Raw genomic sequence first — 24851 nt, 5'->3', positions numbered from 1 at the left:
TGTCTATAAATAGTCTCAACTCTGATTTTGCTGGGCTAAGAAGATTAACTCTGCATTCCCTTTGTCCCAGTAACCGTCCTCTGCATGTGCTCTACTTTCACTTCTCCTGAGTGTTGGTGACCAGAATTTTGCAGAGATCTCATGTGTAGTGGTACCAGTTTCCTCATGTGTTTAGTTTTTTGGTTTGTGGAGTTTGGGGGTTTTGTTTTATTTTGAGGGCTGTTTTGTTGTTGTTGTTTGGTTTTTTTTTCCTTCCCAACTGTAATGCATTAATACTTCATATCAAGTTGTAAAACGAGGTAAAACTCCCCACTTACGGCTTTTTGATACTATTAGTCGCTAAAATGCAATACTTGCAACGCACTTAGACGAATGAGGAGCTTCAGATGTCCAGCTCTTCCTGCATGGTGTTCTGAAGCTTCTTTCCTCTGAGGATGCCTGTGATTTTTCAGCAGCAGCTTCTATTCTTGTGTACCAGGACCGCTTATTAAACTAGTAAGATTAGTCATAGAAGCAGTCTTTGTAGAAATTTTTGATGAGTTTCCTCCACACCATTATTTGCCCTTTTACTTAGTTAGTCTCTGCTATCTAACATAGATAACTCAGTATTTTGTCTTGCATGTCCTGTTTTACAGCACCTCAACCACACTTTTTTTTGACTGAAGAAGTCGTTCTATTTTACCCTGAAACTCTTAAGATCAACACTATTCTTCTTAATAGTTAAGCAAATAGTGTAAATAAGGAGGGGAAAGGCTTGCTTAGAATGTTTAAATGTTGAATACTAACAAAATCATAACTTTTTTCCTTCCCTAAACAGAGCTCAGCTGTGCCTAGAGCTTGGGCCTCAACAGACCACCTCTCCATAGTGTGGTAAGCTAATTGACTGACCCTACATCCCTGTTCTCTACTGTTACCAAGTCATACAGTTAATTTAGCTTAAGCATAATATTATAATGATGTTTCTTCTGACCACTTTTATTCCCCTGGGTATTTCCCCTCTAGATTTATTTTTACTTACTCTGTCTTCTAGGTGCAAAGAATTGATCCTGGCTACCATTAGAGCTTTATTTGACCTCATAGATGAAAACACAAGGCAGGTTTGTATATGTGATTTCCTGTATATTTCCCCATCACGCTTTCTTCTTCCACCCCAGAATGCTTCATAAGGACAAATATCACCCTTTTTGATTATTCTAAGTCAGGCTGAGAAAATTGCTGCCAATTCTGTTCCAGTCACTGAAAAACCCTGTGGCTTTGTCTTGTTTGACCAGTGTGTCAGAAATAATTGTTAACTCAGTTTTTGTTGTTTGACTGCTTGATGATTTATAGCTGGGGTGCGGGCTGACCTTTTCTTCCACAGTGCAGCAGGTTTAGTTGTCCTTGCACCAGAATAAACAAATTTTGCCAGCTGTGTAGCTGTGAAGGTGACCTCTCAATGTGTGTTCGAGTCGCCTTCTCTGACTTGTGTACAAAGGGTGAAAGACTGGAAAAACTGTGAAAGTTTAACTTGGACATGATACTTCCCAGCTTATCCATGTCTTGTCATCGTGCATGCCAACATGTAACCGTGTTCTTTTGCAAACAGCACTTTCTGAAATCGAATGCAAGTAAAATGCTAGCATGTTTGTTTACCTCCAGCTACTATTATTTATCACTTTTCTAAAAAAAAAAAACAGCCTGCTTCTCACTTTCTGAAAAGTGCTGGAGAAATCTTCAGTTGTGCTCTGTTCCCTCTCTGAAATACTATGCAGCAATAAATATGAATTGGAATTATTGTCCAAGATGCTGGAAATACGTAAGAGCCGCAGACATAGAAGAAGGCGGCTTTCCATTGTTTTTTGAGACTGTTTAGGGCACAGTTCTCCATTTTTTTAGATGTTCTCACTTCAACTTGTGATTTAGAGAGACATAAACAGGATACGGTTGTTCTGGAGTTGAGTGGCAGTGTGCTGGAGAGTACAGCTTCCTGGAAATCAGGTGTAATGGCCACAATTTTGAAAAGCCAAATGGGCAAAAATTAGTCCTGGAAATCTGACTTTGGGAAAAGAAACAAAAACCCAACAACGTCAACAAAACAAGCACCAACCCAAAACAAAAGCCAATCCTGATGTAGCTCTACAGTTATTTGGATGCTTGAAATACTAAGATGAGATGTAGTAAGCTGGGTTTGTAAACTCAGACTAGTAAATATAAATGTGAGAATTTTTCCTAAAACTCTGGTATAAGTGTGTTATTTCAGGAAGAATGCATGTGTATCTGTGAGATTTAGGATGGATTTAAGAAAAATTTATTCACAGAAAGGATCATCCAGGTCTGGCTCAGGCTGCCCAGGGTAGTGGTGGAGTCCCCATCCCTGGAGGGGTTTAACAGACGTGTTGAGGTGGTGCTGAGGGACGTGGTTTAGTGGTGACCTGGCAGTGCTGGGGAACGGGTGGACTTGAGCTTAAAAGTCTCTTCCAACCAAAGCAGTTCTGTGATTCTGTAGAGAAAGTTTAATAGAATGGTTTCCTTGTGTTAAGAGTAGGCAAGGATATAAAACTAAAAGTGATCATATGATGACTGTAAATGACAAAAATTGGTAAAATAAAATTTGACTATGTTCTCTTTTCTAAGATAACTGAGGATCCAAAGAAGAGAATGTCCGTATTGAAGCACCACTTTGTAAGACACCCTGCAAAGATATTTGAGGAAAATCCTGAAGCTTTTACGGAACTCACAGGTGTGCAGCGGTTTTCTTTTGAACAGGATGAACGTCATGCTCCTTAGTTGATAATTAATCTTCTCACTAACATACACTTTGTCCTTCTTCAGACATGGGCCTCAAGTTGCACCAGGGGAGGTTTAGGAAAAATTTCTTCCCCAGAAGGGTTGTCGAGCCCTGGCGCAGGCTGCCTGGGGCAGTGGTGAAGTCCCTATCTCGGGAGGGTTTTTTTAAAAGTCTTGATGTGGTACTAAGGGACATGGTTTAATGGTGACCTGGCAGTGCTGGGGGAATGGGTGGACTCGATCGTAGAAGTCTTTTCCAGCCAAAAGGATTCCATTATTCTGTGCTAAAATTATATATGGGCTATAGACCTAAACTGCCAGCTTTTGCAAAAGATTTTTGAGATAAGGATGATAGTTCCTACAGCGTGGCATATAAAAACATATTTGGTTTTAGGAGCTTTCTTGTGGATTACAGTCAGAGCCTCAAAATGGACTTACTCAGTTTATAATGTAAGTAACATTTTTATCATCGTGTTTTTATGTTTGGTTTGTTTCTTACTAATGAGCAATCTTTTTTTTTCGTTCAAGGATTCTGATGGAAAATATTTCACATTTCCTCTGGCAAGCCACAGAAAATCATACAGTCATGTTTACTGTGGAAACAGTATGTTGGTGAGAAAATAACTTTGTTCGTGTCTGCAGTTTGTTCATAAAGCTGTATTTTTTAAACTTAGTTTTGTTGCAATTTTAAGACACTTTAATGAACAGTTGTTGAAATTACTGACGTCATTACACTGACAGCCTAGTAAATTGTGTCAGACGTTCTTCCTGTTTTAGCAGTTAGTGCTCAAGGTCTGAAGCCTTTTCACTGCCAACTGAACCTCACATGTTTTATTTTTCACTCTCTCATGTTTAGCCCAGATTACTTTCTCCTTTACTTTTAGTGCAATTCTGTATTGATGGTTTTGAATGAAGATTTTTTTAGTGCTGCCATGATTCAGCCATACTTCTAATTTGGGAACGCTGGGTATAAGTTTGCTTTCCCATAATGAAATGTAAGTGAGCCTGAAAGGCTACAGAGATCTTCCACTAGAGCAGCAGAAGGGGATGGAAGTCAGATGAGGAAACAGCACCTTCTCAGCTCTCTGTGCTGTTATTGAGAGGCAGTAATGTGCATTTCTTGTATTTTTAGCTCAAGATAGATAAATTCAGCCAAAATGGTTTTGAATTTTTTTTTGAATGAAGGAATGAATGTAGTCTCTTGGCAAACTGGAGATGGATAAATAAGCTTTTCAGAATTACATAAGTATTTTAGATTAGTGGCAAGAAAATTGAGATGGTTCGCCATTCCATCCTGCCTGTCCCCGTTGCCTCACCAGAGATGTGAAAAAAGTAATTGTAAATTCAGTGTGAAAAAAGGTAGTGTATTCTTAGTGCTTTTCTAATTGTCCTTCCCAGTAGCACCTTCAGTATTAACACATTTGTTGTGACCTTGGTTGTCCTTTAATAGCGTAACTTTTGTCTTTGTTATGATGCCTTGCATCATGGTGCTGTTGCTCTGAAACGCTTAAATTCTGGAGTGGAGGAGCAGTAGAGCATTTAAAATCTAAAGCATTCCTCAGCTACTCTAGGATAGTACTTCAAAATGTTTCTTTTAATTAGAAAAGATTAAACTCTAATGAAATTGAATTTTGCATCACGTGTGAAGTAGAGTTTTTTTTCAAGAGAAATTCTAGAAGATTGTTTAATCTCGTATTTGTTTTTAGAAAATGTATTGATTCATAGCTAGAAAAGGTGACATGGAATTTATTTTAAATGGTTTTTAGAAGCCACCACCTTTCATCCTTATGCTTCATCTTTCCATCATTACAGCTGTAATTCCAAGGTGATGATACCAGACTTCCAATGGAGGATGTCTCTTGCTGTCAATACAGTAGCCTGACTTAGTTGTGAAACGAACTAAAAAAGTTGGTGGATATCTGAGAGAGACTGTTTTTATCAACATCTCTGCTTTTACACTTTAGCGTTTGACACACTTAATAGGAAAGGACTGAGGTGAGGATGGAAGCCTGTTCCTCTTTTTAGTAAGTTAATTACACCAAGATTCTGCTGTCAGAGGATTTTTAAAACAGTTGCTGACCTCTGGTGTGCTGAAACAGTCGCGTATAGAAATTTTGGAGAAGATTATCAGCATTAACTTCTGCGTTGTTTGGAGTGAAGAATTGCTATTTTTAATACATGGATAAATACAGTCACAGACAGGTAATGGACTGTTTTGTGGTACTGACTTTGCAGGACACAAGTAGCTGGATTTATGGCTGTATGAACAGTAATTCATCAATGTGGTGAGTATAAACATTTCCTGGTCTTTATTCAAACGGATCTTGTGAGACTGGCTGTTACTCCTTTGTCTAACCTTGGATCAGCATCAAGCACAGGTTAGCTTAGTGCAGAACTGCTGCCTAAAACCTCATCTGTTCATAGTGGTTTTGCTGTGGACTCTGTCCTGAGGCCGTGTAACACTATTTAGAGAAACAGAATTATCCTCACGTTCTAAAAATCAAATGACCGATTGAACGTGGTGCAGTTCAGTGTGTTAAGTACACACCAGTTTAGAACTGCTGCGAGCTCTGCAGCAGCTAACAACATTTTTTATTTTGTGCGGTATGTTTTAGATGATCCCGTAGGAAAAATTGGTACTTCTGTTGTTTAAAAGATGCTAATACAGCAGTGTGTTAGTTAAAACTGTGTTAGATCAATGCTGTGCTGTTTTAGCGTATTCTCATTGTGTGTCTGAAGTTGCGTGGCTAATAACTGCTACTGTTTAGTGTACGACAGAGATAGAGCTTTGCTTAACTTGTTTTTGCAAAAACAAGTTTTTTACAGTATCTGAAATTATTATAGTTTAATAAATTAATATGTAGCTAATTGGAGTAGACCCAAATTTGTTCTCAATTTAGTATCATGTGAGTCTAAAGAGAGAGAGAGAAAAGCTGGCATGTTAATCCACTGTCGTAATATAGTGCCTGCATAGTGAATATGCTCATCCTTTAATGTTCGTGAATTTTTACAGCCTGGAAGCTACTGATTTGTCCTGGAGAGCTGAGTTACTTCCAACCACCAAGGTAAGTATTGTTCATAACTTGAAGGAGGGAGAGGTCCTTTGCGGGGTAGTTGTGTGTCATGGGAGAAGGATCTGTTCTGTTTATAGCATTGGACCACACAGTTGTGTTCCAGAGGAAGGAACACAAGAGGTGGACATCGAGCGCATGGCCAGCTAAGGGTTATGTTCAGTAATGGCTTTTCTTTTTCTTTCTTTCTTGTTTGTTTTTTTTCTTCTGTGGTTTTTTTGTTGTTGTTTCCTTTTTTTTTCCCCTCATTTTTTAAGGTTGTAATACTGAAGCTTCAGGACTATCCTTCTTTGACCCACATTGTCATTCAGGTACCACCCACAGCTGGCAATAAGGTAAAAAGAAATGCAGAAATTGCTTGCTTAGTGTGTCCATAGCTTTCAGATGCTATGACAGAAGGAAAATGAAGTGTATTAAATATGTGCTCAGTTACTCAGGAAAACCATAGCCCTACATTCCAGTATGTTTTGAAGGTGACTCTGTCATCTTCTGTAAGCTCAGAAACATTTTCATGTACATATTTCTTAAAATACCAAACACAAGGCATGAATAGTACTTGAAACATACAAAGCAACAGTTCTCAGACGGGCTCTTGGAGTTCTTGTTGGAGACTCTGTTCTTCCTTCTTGTTTTTCTTAATACTCTGAATGCATTCCTCAATGTTTATTGTTTTGAACAGTCAGTACTCTTGTCCAGGGTATCAGAGAATGACGTAGATAACTGAAAGCACCACATACGGATTCTGGAGAGTGTGATACCCATGCTGCTGCAAGCTCTGAGACCACAAATAGAGTTCTGACTCTCAGAGATGAATTGGGTATCTTTGCATTGAGGCCTCTCAGCATCGTAGTAAGAGGAACCCTTGCAGTGAATCTGAGCAAGCTTCATGTTATTACCCAGTTGGGTCTGGCAAACCTTTCTAGTTAATCCAGAAAATGGCAGAACACTGAAGTTGAATTTAAAGTCTAAGTAGATCAGACATTCCTTTCTGCAACACAAGTACAGTCTGTGCGCTTGTGGTAAAAGAATCCATGATACAAGAAATTATTCATGGCTGAAGTGATTGGAATACTTGTCTGTGAGAATGAGTATCTTCAGGTAGTTGTGACAGAGACATCGTGCAGTTAAATTAGTAGTATGCAACATTCTGGATAAGCAAAGATAGCAGAGGGGTCACTTGTGAAATGTAACCTGCTAAGCTGCAGTCCAGGGTTAAATCTTGGAAACTGCTTTTATAAAGTAAACAGATGCTGGATTTACGATGGCATGGAAAATAATTCTTCAAGTGAACTAAATAAGAGATGGTACAACCCATACCTGCTGGATGCTTTGCTTTGCTTTTGCATGATTAAGCTTCAGGAGACAAACTAAAGGTACTGTTTGCTTAGGAAATTGTATCAGAGTTTGGGCAATTCACTCTCCTTTGCAAAAAAAAAAAACAAACCTGAGAAGGAGGGATGTGAGCTGGATTCTAGTCATCCTCAGCTGTTTGAATAGCCTTTTGAAGGCTGTTGCAAGTGGGTGAGAGGTGTAGAAGCCTGGAAGGCGTGCTTAAACTTGTACTGCTGTGTACAGGAACAGCCACCTGCCAGTCCCTATCAGTGGTGGCTTTTTAGTATTTGCCTCGGCCTGGGAATAGAATTTGGCAAGTGCAAAGACTTTTGTAGTCTTATGCTCAGTTTAGATCCGTATTTAATATCCTGAATTGCAGTATACTTTGGACTGTGAGTTCTTCAAAGAGGATTCCAGAACGGTACAGCTTCCTGTAACACACCTTCTTTCATTTGGTAAGTACAGCATATTATTTTTGAAAAAAAAAATGGAAACTAATTTTACTAACCTTTGGATAATAAATTTGCCTAAAAATTCCATTGATTAGGAGGTTTGTTGGGGTTTGTTTTTACTAAGGTTAATACTGCTTTTGTTAGTAACAGACAAAGAAATAAGAAATGAGGGGGTTTTGACTAACAGATATAGAAGCGTATAAGCCTCCTGGAAAAAAATATGTCTGAAGTTGTAGTAAGTTCTCAAATAATTTTATCTGATACGTGAAAATAATACATCCTTCACAGGGCTTTCTTCAAGCAGAATTCTATTAAATTCAACTGGCTTACTTTACAACGTACAGCTCCAGCACTTCAACCAAGTAAGAACACAACTTAATTTTTTAATCTAATGTAACCATTGTTTGGAGAATGTGATTTTTTTTTTTCCCTTTTTTTTAATGTTCTAGATATATCAAGCTTTCAAAATTTATATAGAGAGCCACTGCCAGTCAGTCAAAGGTAAATATAAGTCTTTTAAAGTATAAATTTGCAAAACAAAGCTTGTTGAAAATTCTCAAGACTGAAGCTGGTTGAAACAAAAGTCCTTTCACGCGATGAGGTTGAGGCAGTGCTTTTATAATCTGCTCAAATGTCTCTGCGTGCCCCTCTCACTTCCCGTTTCTAGTTAAGAAAGTAGCTGAAAGAAAATGTGGAATTAGTCCTCATGTGTTTTTCTTACTTCCCAGCAAAGGGAAGTTGAACTCTCAGCCAGATTCTGCATTATGTTGAAAGTGTTCCTCAAGAATAGCCCATTTGGTTAGGATTTTAATTTCTAGTCATGGGACTCAAATTTGAATGTTGAGCTGCGTAAGCTTAAACAGAATGGGATGCTGAAGTGCTTTGTTTCAAAAAAAAAGTGATGGATTTATTAGGTTGAGGTTACAGCTTTGTATTGAAAAGGAGAAGTTTTCTCATAACTGTTCTGCTTTTAAACGTTGATGTCTTGCTATCCTGTTTTGTAACGGCATGCATTAAAAAATGTCATTTTTGTTCCATTCTTGCCTTACTTCTCTCCGTTACAACATCAGTTGCAATGTAACTGCAAGCCCAGTGATCCGGTGTAGTGATCTATATGCCGCATACATTTTACTGGCATCTTAGTTTTTGGAGGCAGTTGTCATGTCATGTTCGTAATTAATTTTATATTTTTTAATTCTCTTCCACTTCAGAGAGAAAACCTAGTGTTTACAGACTCCATATACCCTGGTCCCATGAAGACTCAATAACTGTAGCAAAGTAAGGAATCAAGCAATTATAATTTACTTCTTGATGGGTTTTTGAAGAGTGTTTGTCTCCCTTTGTGGCAATATTTCTGATGTGAGGCAACTTCTCCAGTCTTAAATGTTTGGTTTCTGAATCTTTTCCTCACTTACCTTTCTGCCTTGTTGACAAAGTTGTTTTGACTTCCCTCAAAATATTTACTGAGTGTTTAATAGTTCTCACTAATTTTCTTGAAAAGGAAGTTAAATTTGCTGGTCTGAAATTGTCAGCGTAATCGTTCACCCCTTCAGGAGTAGGAAATTGAGGCTGCTCTGGATTGGATGCTGACTTCTTCCTGTAAGCAGCACACAGCAGGCTGAAAACGAAATCAAATGATAGAGCTTGAAGTAGGTGTCACTCATGAATCACAGCGGAACAGCCTGACTGTATTTTAGATGGTTGGAAAGCTGTCTTGTTTATTTTAGAAGTCTTAAGAATGCCTCTCTATTTCTTGTGTTCCCCCCTGTATTTACTACAACATAATGCTTGTAGGAACCCAAGTTGTGTTCTTGGGAATCCGTCCTTCCCGTTCCTGTCACTCTGCATATTGATGTGTTCTGTGAGGCAGGGTGTACAGTAATGCTGAAATTGAGTGTTTTCAGTAGTACCATGCCCCTTGATAGTTCAGGGCACAATGGACTGAGAATCTTCTGTAGTTCTTTCTGGTAGAATAAACAGGTTCATTTGACCAGTTCACTCATAGCTTGAGGGGACGCTTGGTGTACTAGATCTGCGTGACGTGTAATCATTGAAGACTGTGGAATGTTTGGCTTTTTTTTGGTCCTAAGGACAACAAATACCAAGTAAATTGCTGTTTCAGAGTTCCATCTTTTACTGAGATTTCGGCAAAACTGCATATTGGTCAGCCTCAAAATGACGGCAAGGTTCCAGAGTTAAATATTTACGCTTCCTCAGACTGTCAGTATGAAGTGAGTAATAATACGAATTTATTTTGTAGCTAATTTGAATTGCTGTATAATTTTTGCATAATTCTGTCTTTTAAAACGTGTATCTAATTAATGAAAATAATTACTGAGCAAATCTAAAGGTGGGCTCTTTGGCCGTTTTGTAAACGTAGTGCATGTCACAAGTATTTTGCAAGAGCTGGAGTGATAGTAAAAGTGGGGCTCTCATTTCTAAGAAAAGCTTTAAAGCATTTGTTTTTAAAAAGTCAGTAGTAAGCTGTTGTACATTTTAGTTAAGGGATTGATTTATTCTAATACTTTAGTTGGCTTCTTAAAAACAAAAGTATTTTGTACTTACACTTACAGCAGTATAGTAAAATATTTCCTTTTTTTGTCCAGATAATTCTGAGGACGTCCCTTTCACAGGTTCTTGGGCAAGTAAGAAAACCTTCTAGTACAAGTACTGTTTTTTATATCAGCAGCATCCATAGAGGTTTTCCCTTCCTCCCTTCCCTACTGTGGCACTTCAGATTCCTTCTTTACACCGAGAGGAACACTATTCAATGATCATTTAAAACCTTGTCACTTGGCAAGGCATCCCAGACGGATAAATGTCAGGCCTCGGTTTTCAGAGGATTAAAAAAGCACTCGAGCTCTGAAGAGCTCATGTAAACGCTGAGCATTTGCCTTTGTGGTTAGGTGAATATCTGCAAATGGATGACACTGTAGGGCTGCCTGATGAGTCAGTGGAGTTAAAACTTTAAAATAGATTTGGCATCAACTAGAAGTTAGGGTTAAAAAGTCTTAAGTAGATCCATGTGTTACTTTTCAACCAGTTTTTTTTTTTTTTGGTTATTAGTGAAGAATACATTTCAACATTGGTATCAGTAAAAATAGACCAGCCATCTGCAGTTTTCCCATTCTAAAAACTAATTATTTCATGAGCATCTAAGTGTAGTGCTGGAATATTACTGGCAAGTTTCTCTGTTTGGATGTATGCATTTGTATCAAGAATTTTTCGTTTTGTGATAGTTTTAGAAGAGTTTCTGTGCTACTTGTATATTAATCATGACTTGGGACAGTGGAAGCAGATTAAAACATACAAGAAATTGCTTCCAACAGTTCTTTGCCCAAAAGCATATACAACTACATGCAGGTTTTGCTTGGAAAGTAGCCTTTTACTTTTGCTGCAAGTGAAAAGTGGCCTTTTTATTTGCATTTTACTGAAACACCACTAATGCGCTACTGTATTTTTCCAATATTTGTCTTGACAGGAAAAAAGCACTCATTTATAATTTGGTCATTTATCAGAAGACGTTTGATCAGCTGTTTGAGAGATCCAAGTATTTTCCATATATAGTGTTAATTGCTAATAGTGGTTATGAAATATGCATCAAAATGTGAAACTATTTGAATCTTTTAAGAAAGATTTTTCTAATCACATTATCATACTGACTTCTTGGTGTCATTTTTGTGTGTGTATTTTTAAAATATGTTTTTCTATATATAAATTGAAAGTTGTCCTTATATCCTTGTCCTTCAGATAATAAGATTCCACGCTGGGGCTCTTCCTGTGTATGTCGTTTCTAATATTCTTCTTACTTACGGAGGACAATTGAGCACATTGATCTCAACAGGTAGCTTTCTAGATTTTCTTTTTTCCATCACAAGTGTTTTTAGAGAAATCACTTACCTGGTTTACTGTGGAAAGACTAGCTAGTCGTGGTGAATTTTTTTTTAAGCTAAGTATTGTTGAACTTGTGCAAGGGCTTGGATCTGTGCTCTTCAGTTTTGGGTTTCATTCGTTGGTAGTTCTCCAATGTTGCGTTGTAGCAGAGGATTTCCTTGCTTATGGACCCTTCTTTGTGAATGAATTGGTGTTGCACAATATTTTACAATTAATAGAAGTCAACTTAAAAATACATGTAAAAGTTTAAAGTATATTGTTAATATGCACAAAACAGTTTTTCTTACATGAAGATAAGACTTGCAGACTAAACTTGTTGTCAGAGAAAATGCATTTTTATTTTAATTCAGGTGGCATTTGTAACAAACTTCTTGATTTCTCTAGAAGCTCTTGTGACATACTACCTGAACACAAGTAATGCAGTGAATAAGGGCCTTGCTGCTGAAGTGTGCTGACTTCCATTACTTCCAGTTATAAGACATGGTTGTCTTGTTTTAAAGTACACTTTAAAATCTTTGTCTGAATTTACTTTTTGTTGTGGATCTTCTTTGTTCACGTTCATGACAAAATAATAACTACAGATGCTTTTTGTTCTTGGTTCTAGGCCAGTGTTCAGCCTTTTCCCTTGAACTAGTTAGGACAGCTAAACCCTACAAAGTAGAACCTCTTATAAGCATTGTTGTGTTTCTGCACGGGTGAGTTTGCATTATTTCTTTACTCGTTTAGAGCAGTTTCCAAAACAGAAGTTTCAGTAAAACCATTGGTGGGGAGAAATGTTATTTTATCTGTAGTCATTGTGAACACCTGACTGACGTTGTTTGAAAGGCTGTAGTAGGAAGAATAGCTGATATGTGTTTCACTATAATGGTGATTGGAAGTAATAAGTAATAATTGCTTTCATGTTTTTGGCAGGTTTAGCTGGTTTAGAGAGCTGTGGGAATCCCTGTCACTACCCGAGGTGGATGCTGCCGTGCTGCGTAGTCAGGATGCATGGTTCCCCCTTGTGTCCCTGATTCTGTTTCTTTTTGGGACAGGCATTGCCTACTGGAGCGGAATGTTTTTCTCTGCATCTCTGAGACTCTTCTCTTCATTATGGTTAACTCTGATCAGGTAAAACAACAACATTGTGGTCTTTTAGATGACTGTGACCCTGTCAATTTGTTCTGTTTGCTTGAGTGTGAACACACAGGCAGATTAAATTCTGCAGTATAGTTTGCATATGGTTTTAGCCATCTGGGTTTGTCAGTGTTTAGTACTAATGAAGTGTGGGGATTGCCTCATGCCTTATTCCACACCTCCAAAAGGAGACGTAAATGGCTTTCTTGTATCCTTCACCAGCTCTTACGAAGGTCTTCAGCTCGGTTTCGAGGAAAGCTTGTTGAGGAAAATAAAGCAACTGAACTATTCCCTTTTCAGCAGCTCAGAAAATAAATCTATATGTTTATAAAAGGGACTATAACCATTGCAATCCATTCCTCATGGTTTACATTGGATAAACTGCATTAAAGAAAAAAGGTACTTGTTGGGTGTTAATTTCACCCTACAAGACTGGTTAGTTTTGTAGATCTGAGGGCACAGAAATGTTTTTACTTGTGGAGATGTGTACTCAAATATGAAAGAGAGCTTAAAATATCAAGGAAAACAAAAAGATTTGAAAGAATAAATAAGAAATTGAATAATATGCTTAGCTACGTCAGTGGTTTGACTGTTCTCACGCTGCTAACAGTCCTCAACTAGGTTTGAGCGAACTCTGCAGAAAGCTGATTGAGATGCTCTTCACTCAGAAAACATCAGCTAAACGAACTCTTTCTGCTTTCAGCATTAGCACTTCTGGTCTTACTCTACAGATGTCGTGTCAGCTGTTTCTTCTCAGCCATCTTGTTTATAAATTGTCATGGATGCTCGGAAATTTCCCTGTTAGTTCTAAGTGAAATGATAAACTTTTAAGCTTGGAAACTACTTTTAGAAAATTTTTAAGTGTTTTAGCTCGATTCCTACTGTTTTCATTAAAGCAGTGATTTCCTGCAAACTCTGAGAATGTCTTGGGCAAAGGCTGGAGAGTAAGATTTTGTGTGCCTGCCTGTAAGTCAGCTGGTTCCTTTTGAAATTCCAGTGCCTTACACAGTTCCAGTATCTTACACAGGTTTTGATCTAGTCCTGAATTTCTTTGGGGAGGGGGTTATTTTTTAAAATCTCTCTAAAGTAGATAGTATTCATTTGACTTTTGTTCAGCATTCCTAAATGATCTGATATGGCCAGCAGCAAAGAATTCGTCACTGGCTGTCTGGAATTCTTGGTCAACTAGCTGCTTTTTTGTGGTTATTTTCAAGACTGTTGCAAAGGCTTTTAAAATTCTATTTTCCAATTAATGCTTTTTCTGTTACCCGTGTCTGTTTTAATACTGGAATGTTCTGTGAATATCCAGTTACAGATTTTTTCATTGTTCTGCTGCATTTCTTCCCCACCCCAGTCCCCTCCTTGCCACACCTTCACAGCTCGTCTTTTTCATTACACATTCATACCTGAGGATTGTTTTGTTAATTCATTTGATGAGAAGGGGTTGGGTTGTTGTTTGGTTTGTTTGTTTGTCTATCTGTTTTTTCAAAGTAGCTTATGTAGCAGTTGGTATATATGTTGGAATTTGTCTAACCATATTTTTCCAGTGTTTAATCAGTATTCAGAAGCAGTTTATTCTTTTCAGTCAGAAAATTATTCAGGATAATTCAGAATTATTATTTGATCTTTCTAGTTTTGGTGTTGTCACCAAAGAGTGTGACAGCAGTCTTGTCTTTTTCTTTTTTTTTTTCTTAGACCTACTGTACTTCCAAAAGATAACAAGTTGATCACACCGGGAAGACTCTGCAGGATGTTATCCCTCGCCTTGGTTAGCTGGACCACTTGTGGTGCATTTGCTGTATTCATTATTTATCTTCAGTACTTGTTTAAGGTACTGGAAGTCTGAACATTTTGAATTTATAACTGAATTACATGTTTCATATGCTTTGAATTAACCCCGTTAAAAATAGAGATTACTGTTTTTCATACTTAGAAGTTTAACTGTTATTTGCATACTTGAAATAGGTCTTTTTTAATTTACCAGACTCCCACAATCTTGTAATCTTTAGAATTAGTTTATTCTTTTAATAATGCTTTTTCCAGAGAAGTGCACAGTCCCATATGCCCACTACAAATAACAATAGAGTTGTAATGGTTTTGGTTTTTTTCCCCCCTTATGGATAGGTAATGTTATAAAATCAAAGACTAACAGCTCTCTTGAAGAGAAGCTTAGGCAAGGGAGGACTCAGAATGTTCTGTTGAATACTTACTATCTCTGAAGACTTTTCACAAATCTTTTGTGGAGTAAAAAGAAGGGTGGGTATATTGTAGAACTGGGATTGTCTTGCTGTATGTCTAATCTTTGCTAGTGATGCAAAGATCCATATTTAGTCCCTGCCATTCAGTTTCTGTGGTATTCCTTGCATCAGAGCGTCTAATTTAAGCGATGTAGTGATTTACCAGCTTACCTGATTCACCCTATGGTTAAATCTCTGACATGAGACTTTTCTGATGTGGCCTGTTCGTGGGTTTCTGTGGAAAGTGAAGTAGAACTGAATTAGCAGGAGGAGGTGAGGAATATGTGGATTTCCCAGTTGGTGTTCTCTGTCAAGCTCCATGGAAGGGGGAAAGCAGAGCAGCATGTTTTCTCTCGGTGCTTGGAAATCCTTTCTTAAGAAAGCACTTTGGCTGCTGCTGATAAAAAAGGCAGAGGCTGTTCTTGCGTTGCAGCTGCATTGGGGCCCTAGAATCATCTAGCTATAAAAAGGGTCAAAGAATAATTAGCCCAGTTTTTTTTTTTCCTTGTATACTACAGCTTTTGTGTGAAGAAACAGTACTGAGAAAAGCTAAACTGTCTGCCTTACAGGTTGTAAAACTACATGTGAATGTAAGAGCAGAACAAAACATCCTTAGTGAGGTAAGTCTGTTTACTGCTTATGGTCAAAATTGTCACCAAAAATTGTTTGGCAAACCCATGTGTTGTGAATGGTTAACATCCTGCCTCCATAACGTTCGGCTCTGCAGTGATGAGTGGATGGCTGTAGTTCACTCACTGCGTGCATGATGTGAAACAACATCCAGGACAGGAGTAGGCAGTTCCTTCACGTATGACGATTACATTTGCTGTTCAAGACCACTGCAGTGTGAACTTGACTGCAGTTCACTTCAGAAGAAAAGGTGGTCTCTGAATACATATGGAATGATAGGTTTTGTCTAAATTTTGGTGTGCGATTATACATACTTCATCTAAAGAAGTAAGTTTAATTTCTAGATAATACTCTATACTACAGGTAAATACTTTGCTCCAGATAGGTAGCCTGTGGAGTTCAGCGGGTTTTTTTTATCAGATGACAAATAGGATTGAGTAGCTGGGTATGGGCTGAGACTGCAGTAGACTGGGAGCTGTATAAGAAGGAGCGAAGAAGCATTGGGTTTCATGCACTGCAAACTTTGTTTTTTCAGTTACTTTAAGGAACAGGAGCCAAGATGTAAGGCTGTGTGGATGCAAGCATATACTGCCTACCTGTTCTTTTCTGCAAACATAATTAAAACAGCAGTCTGCCAGAAAAAGTTGTGATAGGTTTTGAGTATGCTTTGTTTGTTTAGTTTTAAAGCCTTTCCTTCTATTCTTTCATCTCCGTGTAATTTTTTTGGTTTTGTTTCATTTGTGGGTTGTTTTTTGGTTTTTTTTGTAATTTGAAGTCAGCATTTGCCAACTCATCATTTGTCTTTGTTATTTATTCATACATTCATACAGCTGTTGTTTTACTTCTGCTGCATTACCTCCTGTACCTTTTTCTGTGAATGATCACCTGAGATTTTCACCCGCGTGCTTTATTACTCCTTTTATTCTGTCCTTCCTCCTTCCAGGAACTCCATTTCTTCTCACTGCATTGATGTCAGGTCATCTTCACTTTCCATTCTTTTCTTCCAAAGACGTATAAACTATAAGTGCAAGAGAAATTTCTGGTTAAATCTAGATGCTTTAAAATGGAACTACTGAACTTTGCTTTTGATGGCTTTTTGAGAGCTCAATTGCAAATCTTCTTCCTCAATCAGAAATAGTGTGATACTGTCATGACAGTTTTTCCCTCCTCCTCCCCCAGCATGGGTTCTTACAGGCCTGTGCATGTTTTTATGACTTTGGCCCTTTATTTTCAGGATTCAGACTGCTCAAAAGAAACTTCACAGAACTCCAGTATACACCCAGTCAAAAACCAGAGTGTGATGGGCAGTACCTCCAAAGGATCACAGTCTCTTTCCAACAGTACAACAATTGCCGAAGCTGTTAACAGTCTTAAGATGCACGTTACAATTCTCAATTTATTCACATGGATTGTACTGCTCAACTTGCCATCCTCAATTTATTGGTTAAAAAATCTCAGGTAACTTCTTAAATTGCCAATAATGTGGAAGAAAAAAATAGGAACCTTGGAAGATAGTGAAAATTGCAGTTGTTTGTCTCTTTACATTATTAGCTGCCTTGTAGTATCAAAGACTTCTGTTAATTATAATTGCTTTTTTCTATGAAATCTGGTTTGTGTTATGATACAGGTAGGTGTTAAGTGAATCAGTGATATGCTGAAGGATGTAATGAGTCAGCAAGGATTTAAAGTCAGGCTGTGATGCCATATGCATTTCATGTATCGTTGTTGTTCTCAGCACATGTTTGTGCCCACCTTGGATTTTGTTTGGTGTCTAATTTAGAAGTAACGTGCTTCTTAAGCCTTTTTTTTTTTTTTCCTTTCAGGTATAGTGTTAGACTTGATCCTGATCCATGTAGGTCTACAGCTATTATCCTTGTATGCATTATAGAAATTCTCATGAATTCAGATACTTCTGAACTGAAATCAAGGTACTGCAGCCTAATCCCCAGTTTTTGTTTTCCTGCTTCTTTCCTACTAATTCCATTTGTGTGGTAAAAAATTTATGCTACGCAGATGTGTAATTGCTCAGCCTACATGGGATTCATGTATGGATTCATGAACTCATATGGCTAAGTCTTAAAGACTGGGTAAAATGCATGAAAACTACCTGAAGTTCCACTAAGTGGAGAAGATCACTGGTGTTTATCACATGGAATGACATGAAGCTTTTGCTATGTAAATACTCAGTTGCATAAAGACTTCTTTAACAGAAACTTTATCATTGACAATTCATTGACTCCTTTCAAATGTGACAGAATCCTAATACATTTAGCAGTTACTTTCAGAAAGTTACAAGGAAAAGTGAATTCTAAACCATTATAATTACGTTCTTGTCATTCCCCCTTATGGGCATGCTTGTGGAAATGTAACGTGCTTTCTGCCAGATTAAGAAGTTTTGAGCGTTTGGTTTTGCTGACATGCATAGGATTTCTTGTTCAGGTGTAGCATTTGTGCCTCATGAAAGAAGATGAATGATAACCAGTGTAGTGTGTCCTGTTGACCAATACCTGTTGACTCAAATGGTCAAAAACATTAAATCTTTCTTTGCCACAGAGAACTTATTTGTGAATTTATATAAGAGTATTTTTAAATAACATTTTTTATTAGCCTATTGGAATAATTGCTTATGCATCCGTTGTTATTGCACATTACGCTTATATATTCTGTTTTAAAAATGAAGAAATCATTGAAACCTTTAAACTATTTTTCAAAAGAAAGTGAACTGTAGTGTTTGTGTACCTGCTGCCTGTATGACTACAAAAATGGCCATTTTTTCTTTATATTCTTACAGTAAACTCTTGAAGATCGCAGCCAAAGTTCCACTCCCTTTGTCTGTTGCAATGCTGGCCTTTGGACGAATGCATTTATACAAAGTACTGCACTTTGTAACCTTTTCTCTTCTCCTACACGTACTGTGTTGTTTTGTGTGACACTCACTATACCTGGGAAGAACAGGACAGCCTCGAAACTCAGCACTGGAGACGGGGCACAGTTCAGCAAAGAAATGCCCCGGTGAATAAGAGGAGTTGAAGTGATGTGGGAAAGAGGACAGAACTGTGAATACTTTATGAGAAGTTTGTGGTTCTGTTTGTGTTGTTTAGAAAGCTTTTCATGGTGATTATTTCCTGACTGCAAATTAAGTGAAAATGTGTGTGTAAGCACATAAATCATATTAGCGTAATGTCTCAATACTGTTTGCCTTGTAGACACTTAGATATCTCACTACACTTCTTTGCTGGAGCAACCCTTTTTTACTCACTATGCCATACAGTGTGTGTGTGTTCTGAACGCGCATCTCTTGCAGGTCTAAGTTATGCTGGTTAAAACCCATTCAAGCACACTGTGATTATCACAAACTCCACAGCCAAGTATACTTTTAATCCTTTTATGCTACATTTAAAAGTTGCCACAGTTGTGTCTAGACAAACTAGAATGTACTGCTTATGTAGAACTGTTATTTCTATCAATCATTTGTTCAATCAATGCAAGTTGAACATTTGTGAGATTATTGCAAGTCTTACACATTTTACTTTTTGTGAGAGTGAGAAAACAATATTCTGTGTAGCTTTCTATTCAGAAAAGATACCAGCAGAATCATAAATAATTTGCTCTAATGTTGTTTTAAAACATTGCCACTTTCCTCTGGAATTTTGTCGATTCTGAAGTTACTCCTTGCACCTCATCCGTACGTAGAAGCTAGCGAACGCTGAGGTACGGTGTGATTTGCAGTGCAGTGTACCGCGCTGTTTCCAAGTAAACAAGGCAGGTGTTTTTCCTGTTCTAAATGGAGAATCGACCACCTCATAAATGTCCATACATGAAATTAATACAGCACTGTAAATTCATGCCCTGCCATACAGTGCCGACTTATTCATATGGACAAACTCTTAGTAAAAGCGGGAAATACTGACTGTCATTATTAGCTCTGTATAAATTGTTATCTTAGTGCCTAGATGCTACAGTGACTGCCATTTATAATAAAGCTGAAAACAGCTATGTGTAAGGAATTCTGTGCCCTGGGGGTGTGTTCTGCCAACAGCAGAAAACTCGGTAGCCATTGGGTTAAAATGGTGTGTTGATTCTGTATAGAGATGAGCCTACTGCTTGCTTCTGTGCTAGCTAGATCTGCTCTGAGGTACCTGGTACCTTCATATGGAAATACTAGACCAGCTCAGTCATCTTACGTGAATAGTAAGAGGAAGTCTGCTACCCACAGTCAATCGAGTATATTCTCGATACAGTAGTACAGCCAGTCTGACCCATTAATTTTATCGTATCTCATTAATCTGCCTAAAGTGCCTCAGTTAGTTCTAGCATGTTGTTAGGATCAACTCATGCGCTGGCTGGTAAGGCTTGATTTACACAGTGACTTTCTGAGCCTGTTTCGTCCCTTTGTGTACAAGTCAGCAGTTCAAGGTATCAGTAAGCATTAAAATTGCTTTAACCAAGTAAGATCATTGTAGGTAACCAAACCACTGTCACTGTTGTCAGTAATCTATGTGCTGGTATTCCAATCTTAACCTTTTACAAAATCATTAGATTACACACAGCGTTGGTAGGGTAAAAACCTAGAGTACTAAATGCCACTAATTTTAGGTACAGCATATATGTACGGCAGAATCTTTTTATGGCAAGGGCAGGGGGAGATTTCATGAGAAGCTTTTAATGACATCTTCATACCCTGCATCACTCTTGACATCTGTAATCTTTCCTGGTCGGCATGATCAAACGTGTTCCTCGTAGTCTTACGACACTGCAGTCAGAATAGCTTCACCCACAGCTGAGGGTTCATAAAACGTCTGTATTTGTCTGGTAAGGAAAATCTGCTGCCTCTTAACTGGAATTACCAAATGTACCTTGAATCTGAGTGAGCTGCTCTTGTCCAAAGGTGGAATTTTCAGTTTTGATCTCAAAGTTGGTTTTGATATATGAATCAACATCCAGTTAAAAGGGGGATTGTTGGAGTGTTTTGATGGTTTTGTTTCGTTTTAAAAAATTTTTGCAGTAACTGGAATTAAGTTAATATTATTTTTAATATTTAGAGTTCTGCTCTGATTTTGGATTTGAGTGAGCTGATACGAGGTAGCAATTCATTCCAAAATAATAATTTGCTAAGTTTTAAAACAAACAAATGAATTCCACAACAAAAACCCAAATGGCATAGTAATAATATATTGCAGAAGACATAGAGACTACATATAACCGGATTGGGCTGCCTTTAAAGTCAGTCTTTAAGAATGTATTCATACTTAACCCAAAAAGCATTGTTGCATATGTCAGTACTTGACAGGAAGTCTAATTTTCCATGTGTTTGCCAGTAGCAAGGTTATGAACCTGTAACTTGACTTTATGTCTGCTTCTGAGCTTTGACAGGACAGAATAAAGTCAACGATGTGCCTGCGAATAAATGTAAACACTTGAGAAGCTTTCACCTGATCAAGTTTATTTTGCTGTAGTGATGACTGTGGTGTAGACTTTTGTTTTACACTGAGAAAAAACCATCCGTCTACAGGCCTTCAATGCTCTGGAGTTACAGAAAATGTTTTTGGAAATGGTTATAGCGTCTGTACAATTGTGCTGCTGTTTTCGTTCAGTAAGCTACTAGAAAATAGGTATCTGTAAACCAGACTAAATTCTCAGCGCTTCTTTTCCATTTCACAGGGGAAATTACTTCGACTTTTTACTTCTCTTTTTTTTTCTGGGAGATAATCAAGCTAGTTTTTATAAGCACCAAGCACTGTACTGTAAAAGGTTTTAAAACGTTCCTCTCTGTTCCTTTAGGGGAGGCGTACTTTTGTCACCAAAGCCACGTGCTGCTCTTGCATACCTCTGGAAATGTGTGCCAGGGAATGACAATTGAAAACATACTCACTTTTCTGTTCAAGTAAAAGAGTGTTTGCTGCTTTTTTTAGTGCCAGAACTTCAAGCTAGTATTCATAATAGAATCCTTAAAATCTGAAAGTTTATTTGAAAACCTTTTACAAACAGTGTATTTTCTGATGTATATTCTTATTTATGGAAGAATGTATTCAAAGCTTTTAATCAGCTGATTTATCTTAAAACTTAAATAAAACCTATAAGTTCCATCTTGTTAATAGACATTACTGCTTTTAAAAATAAATTCTAAGTGTTTAAGGAGAAGATTCTGTATTAAGCAAATCTGCCCAGCACCTCAATTTTTCAGGTATCTAAGTACATAGCTGCCTCAAACAACTGCTTATTGCCTTGTAGCATGAAAACCTGAGTCAAAGCTGTGATGCTTTTATTAACTTTGCTTAAGAAGGATCTTAGGATTTTGCCAGTCATGCTGCCATGAACAACTCTTGTAAGCATGGCCTCTCTGTGGTTATTGGCAGGTTGTGGTCTAGATTCTCTGTGGTATTGGAGTTAATTTTGTGTCCATAAAAGCCAGGAATGGTGCACACAAACTTGTTATTTTGTGCACATCATTCCAGTTCCTCCTGCCAGGTGTGGTGGTTGTTGGTATCCTTCCTCTGTAGGACAAAACCTGCTGTTCACAGTATTAGCAGGCGCTGTTGAAATAACAGCAAAGGCTTTTTTCCACTCCAACTTAAATAATTTCAGGATATATATATGTAAATAAAGTATCAAACATGCAAGCATGTTGATGCTTAGTTTTACAAAATGCTAAGTGCACTGTTTTGGGATCAATTCAAGCTTCAGTATTTTCCACTTCTGTCATGTGGAGTGTTGAAAACAGTATCTGAGACTGCAACACCAATAACTGAAATATTTGACAGGAGTCTACAAGTAGTAGATGTGACATACCTAATTAGAGTGCCAGACCAAAACCGAAATGCGGAATTTCTCACTGTGACTTTAAACTTGCGGCTTTCAGAGCAAAAAAAATGCTGTGCCTTAAGTCAGTGAATACACAGTAACTGTGGCCTGTGGACTTCTGTAGCCTTATGTTTGATTTTTGAAGTTGACCAAAAATATTTGTGTGGATCATACTGAAACTTTAAAAAATTATTTTGACCCCCTTTTACTACACTTAGAGAAATGAAGGCTTAGGACAAGTACAGTGTACAAGTACAGCTGGTTTGGAATCACACCAGCTGAAGTCAGGAGTCTTTAGCTTATCTTAATTTCTCAGGTCTTTCTGTTGTGACAAAAAGAAATAAGGAAGGAAACTTGCCTCAGATACCTGTCTTGGCTTCAAAGACGGTGTGTCAAATTATTTTTAACAATTTAGTCGTCAGTTTCTTCAAAAGAAGAATATTCTGTAATTGTACTCTAAGCAAAATAATTGTATTTAAGCCACTGAATATCAATATCTACACCAGGGTGAGAAGAAAACTAGATGGGGGTGGGATTGGTTGGTTGCGTTAGAGCTCCAGAACTTTTTAATAACCAATTTTACTTTTTAGGAAAAATATTCGTATACAAAACCCTGAGAAGTTTGGGGGCTGAAGGCTTATACATTCTGTTCTTCTCAATTCATTAAAGAAAAACAGAAATAATGAAGGTCTTAGAAGCTTGTTTTGATACAGAGTTCTTATGTATGCCTTTTAATATGAAAAGCTCGGTAAAAGCCACTGGTGGCTTTCCTTACGTGTCTCTACAGGATTCTTCTCATGCTTTGAACAACCCTCCCAAATTCTGACTTCACCCCCCAGTATTAGTACTGTCTAACAAGCTTATTGTTGGACTGCGGGTATTTAGGTACGCACACGAGATGTCTGCATGTCAGCTGATTGCCGTAATTGTTTGAAGCAGTACAAATCAAAATTATTAACCTTCATTTAAAAGGACTTAAAACTTTGAAGAACACGCATAATTTTGGGAGAAATCTCTCTCTTCACGAGTCACCTGCCTTATGTGTTTTAAACTCTGCTTTCAGTTCTTACATACCTTGTGTAAATCTGGTGGTGTAGGTGGAACTCTAAACAGTAGAAAGTTTCTAGAGATGTTGACGGGGTCTTATCTAGAAGTGTTTGAATAATGCTCTGATAAATTATTGTGCTTATTACAATCCTTACCACTCAGTTCTCAGCTACAGGGCAATGCAGTCCATAATACACTTCGGCAAAGTCCTTGTCTGGTCAGATGCTGAGAAAAATTTGGAGAATGGGTGTCTTCAGCGAATGCTGAAATTGCTGAAATCTCAGAACCTTTAAAAACTCTCCTTTTAGGTACTGGTACTTTTTGTTGAAGTTGAGGGCAACTTGAGTGGGAATGACTCTGGGATGTCTGTATGTTGTTTGATAGTTTCCCTGGCTGCAGTGTATGCTTCACCTGTTTTTTATTCGTCCTTTTTTTACCTAAATGTGCAAGAATGTGGAGTACGCTGTATCGCATATGTTCTGCTAAATAAACACTTCTGTGTGGTTTAGTACGGTGTTGTGTTAGTACAAATGGCTGTAATTCCCAAAAGGTGCCGCTCACCAGGCGTGCTTTGTGGAGTGTTGTGTATGTTACCTGTGATTCTGTCGTACAAACATGCTCATGAGTGTGGCGATGAGTGTTCACCTTGTGTCTTTGCTCACGTACTCACGTGGAGCAGTTTGGTGCTTTTCCTTCTAACTTGTAATATTTGGGATTCTAAGCAGAAAATAAAAACAGTGAACAAAAGCAATGTAGTTATAGCAGTGCTTTAAGTAACAGACACTTTTTTTTTTTTCACATCTCAAGTAGAATACTGTAAAGTTCATCCCTGATGGAGCCTGTCTCAATACCTTATCTCCGGTACCTTAGGCTGTTACACCTGTCTTGCTGTCATGAATGGAAAATGCAATAAATTGGATAATGTTTGGTGAATAACACAGTTTATGTAGAGCATTATATACATAAAACTTGTTCTCAGCTAAACTAGTATGTTTTAAATTTGCCTTTTGTCCTAGATTTTTACCTTTTTGCATGAAACCGAACAAGCAATGCTGTAAGCATTTCCAGCTTCAGTGCAATTTATTTCAGTCGCCAGTATTGCTTACTGTGCCATAAGGGGTATGAAATTGTATAACCGCTTTGAGCAGGTTTGATCCTCTGAAGATGTGCATCTATACACATAACCTGTCAGTAAAACCTAGCGCTTAAATTGGGCTGCATTAAAAAGGCAGCACGCAGTCACCTGGCTTGGAAAGTGTTTGTTAAACTCGCTACTGTTCTCAAAGGAGGATGCCGTTTTGTCCAATCAGTGTAACTATACTAACAGTGTTTTAATAGGAAATTTGAGTTTTACTGAAGGAAGGAGCTATAATGAAATTATCTTACAAGAAAAAGAAAAAACACACCAAAAAAACCATGTTAAAATGAGCACTGAGTTTAAATGGAGTTTTAGCTCAAGCAGTTTCTCAAACACTTGTAGCTCAGGAAGCAACAATACCATTTGT

The 24851-nt window shown here is 37.7% G+C and overlaps 1 protein-coding gene across 1 annotated transcript in view; it reads left to right on the top strand.

Moving 5' to 3' along the window:
* PGAP1 (post-GPI attachment to proteins 1) overlaps positions 1–18428 on the top strand; it is a gene marked incomplete at its 5' end in the record, with an annotated part of 22346 nt that extends 3918 nt beyond the window's left edge. Inside the window, 22 exons of the mRNA XM_010138086.1 lie at positions 818–870; positions 1031–1097; positions 2614–2719; positions 3161–3216; positions 3295–3378; positions 5002–5051; positions 5780–5831; positions 6095–6172; positions 7549–7624; positions 7910–7983; positions 8071–8122; positions 8833–8899; positions 9744–9852; positions 10228–10266; positions 11372–11465; positions 12120–12210; positions 12428–12625; positions 14327–14462; positions 15387–15488; positions 16733–16956; positions 17322–17426; positions 18290–18428. Coding sequence (XP_010136388.1) covers positions 818–870; positions 1031–1097; positions 2614–2719; positions 3161–3216; positions 3295–3378; positions 5002–5051; positions 5780–5831; positions 6095–6172; positions 7549–7624; positions 7910–7983; positions 8071–8122; positions 8833–8899; positions 9744–9852; positions 10228–10266; positions 11372–11465; positions 12120–12210; positions 12428–12625; positions 14327–14462; positions 15387–15488; positions 16733–16956; positions 17322–17426; positions 18290–18428 — 2052 coding nt within the window. The remainder of the gene's footprint in view (positions 1–817; positions 871–1030; positions 1098–2613; positions 2720–3160; positions 3217–3294; positions 3379–5001; positions 5052–5779; positions 5832–6094; positions 6173–7548; positions 7625–7909; positions 7984–8070; positions 8123–8832; positions 8900–9743; positions 9853–10227; positions 10267–11371; positions 11466–12119; positions 12211–12427; positions 12626–14326; positions 14463–15386; positions 15489–16732; positions 16957–17321; positions 17427–18289) is intronic.
* Between the last annotated feature and the right edge of the window lie 6423 nt (positions 18429–24851).

This window comes from Buceros rhinoceros, unplaced genomic scaffold (genome assembly GCF_000710305.1).
Source record: "Buceros rhinoceros silvestris isolate BGI_N320 unplaced genomic scaffold, ASM71030v1 scaffold17916, whole genome shotgun sequence".
NCBI lineage: Eukaryota > Metazoa > Chordata > Aves > Bucerotiformes > Bucerotidae > Buceros > Buceros rhinoceros.
The sequence above is the reverse complement of the archived record's forward strand: the minus strand, read 5'-3'. Positions and strand labels throughout refer to the sequence as shown.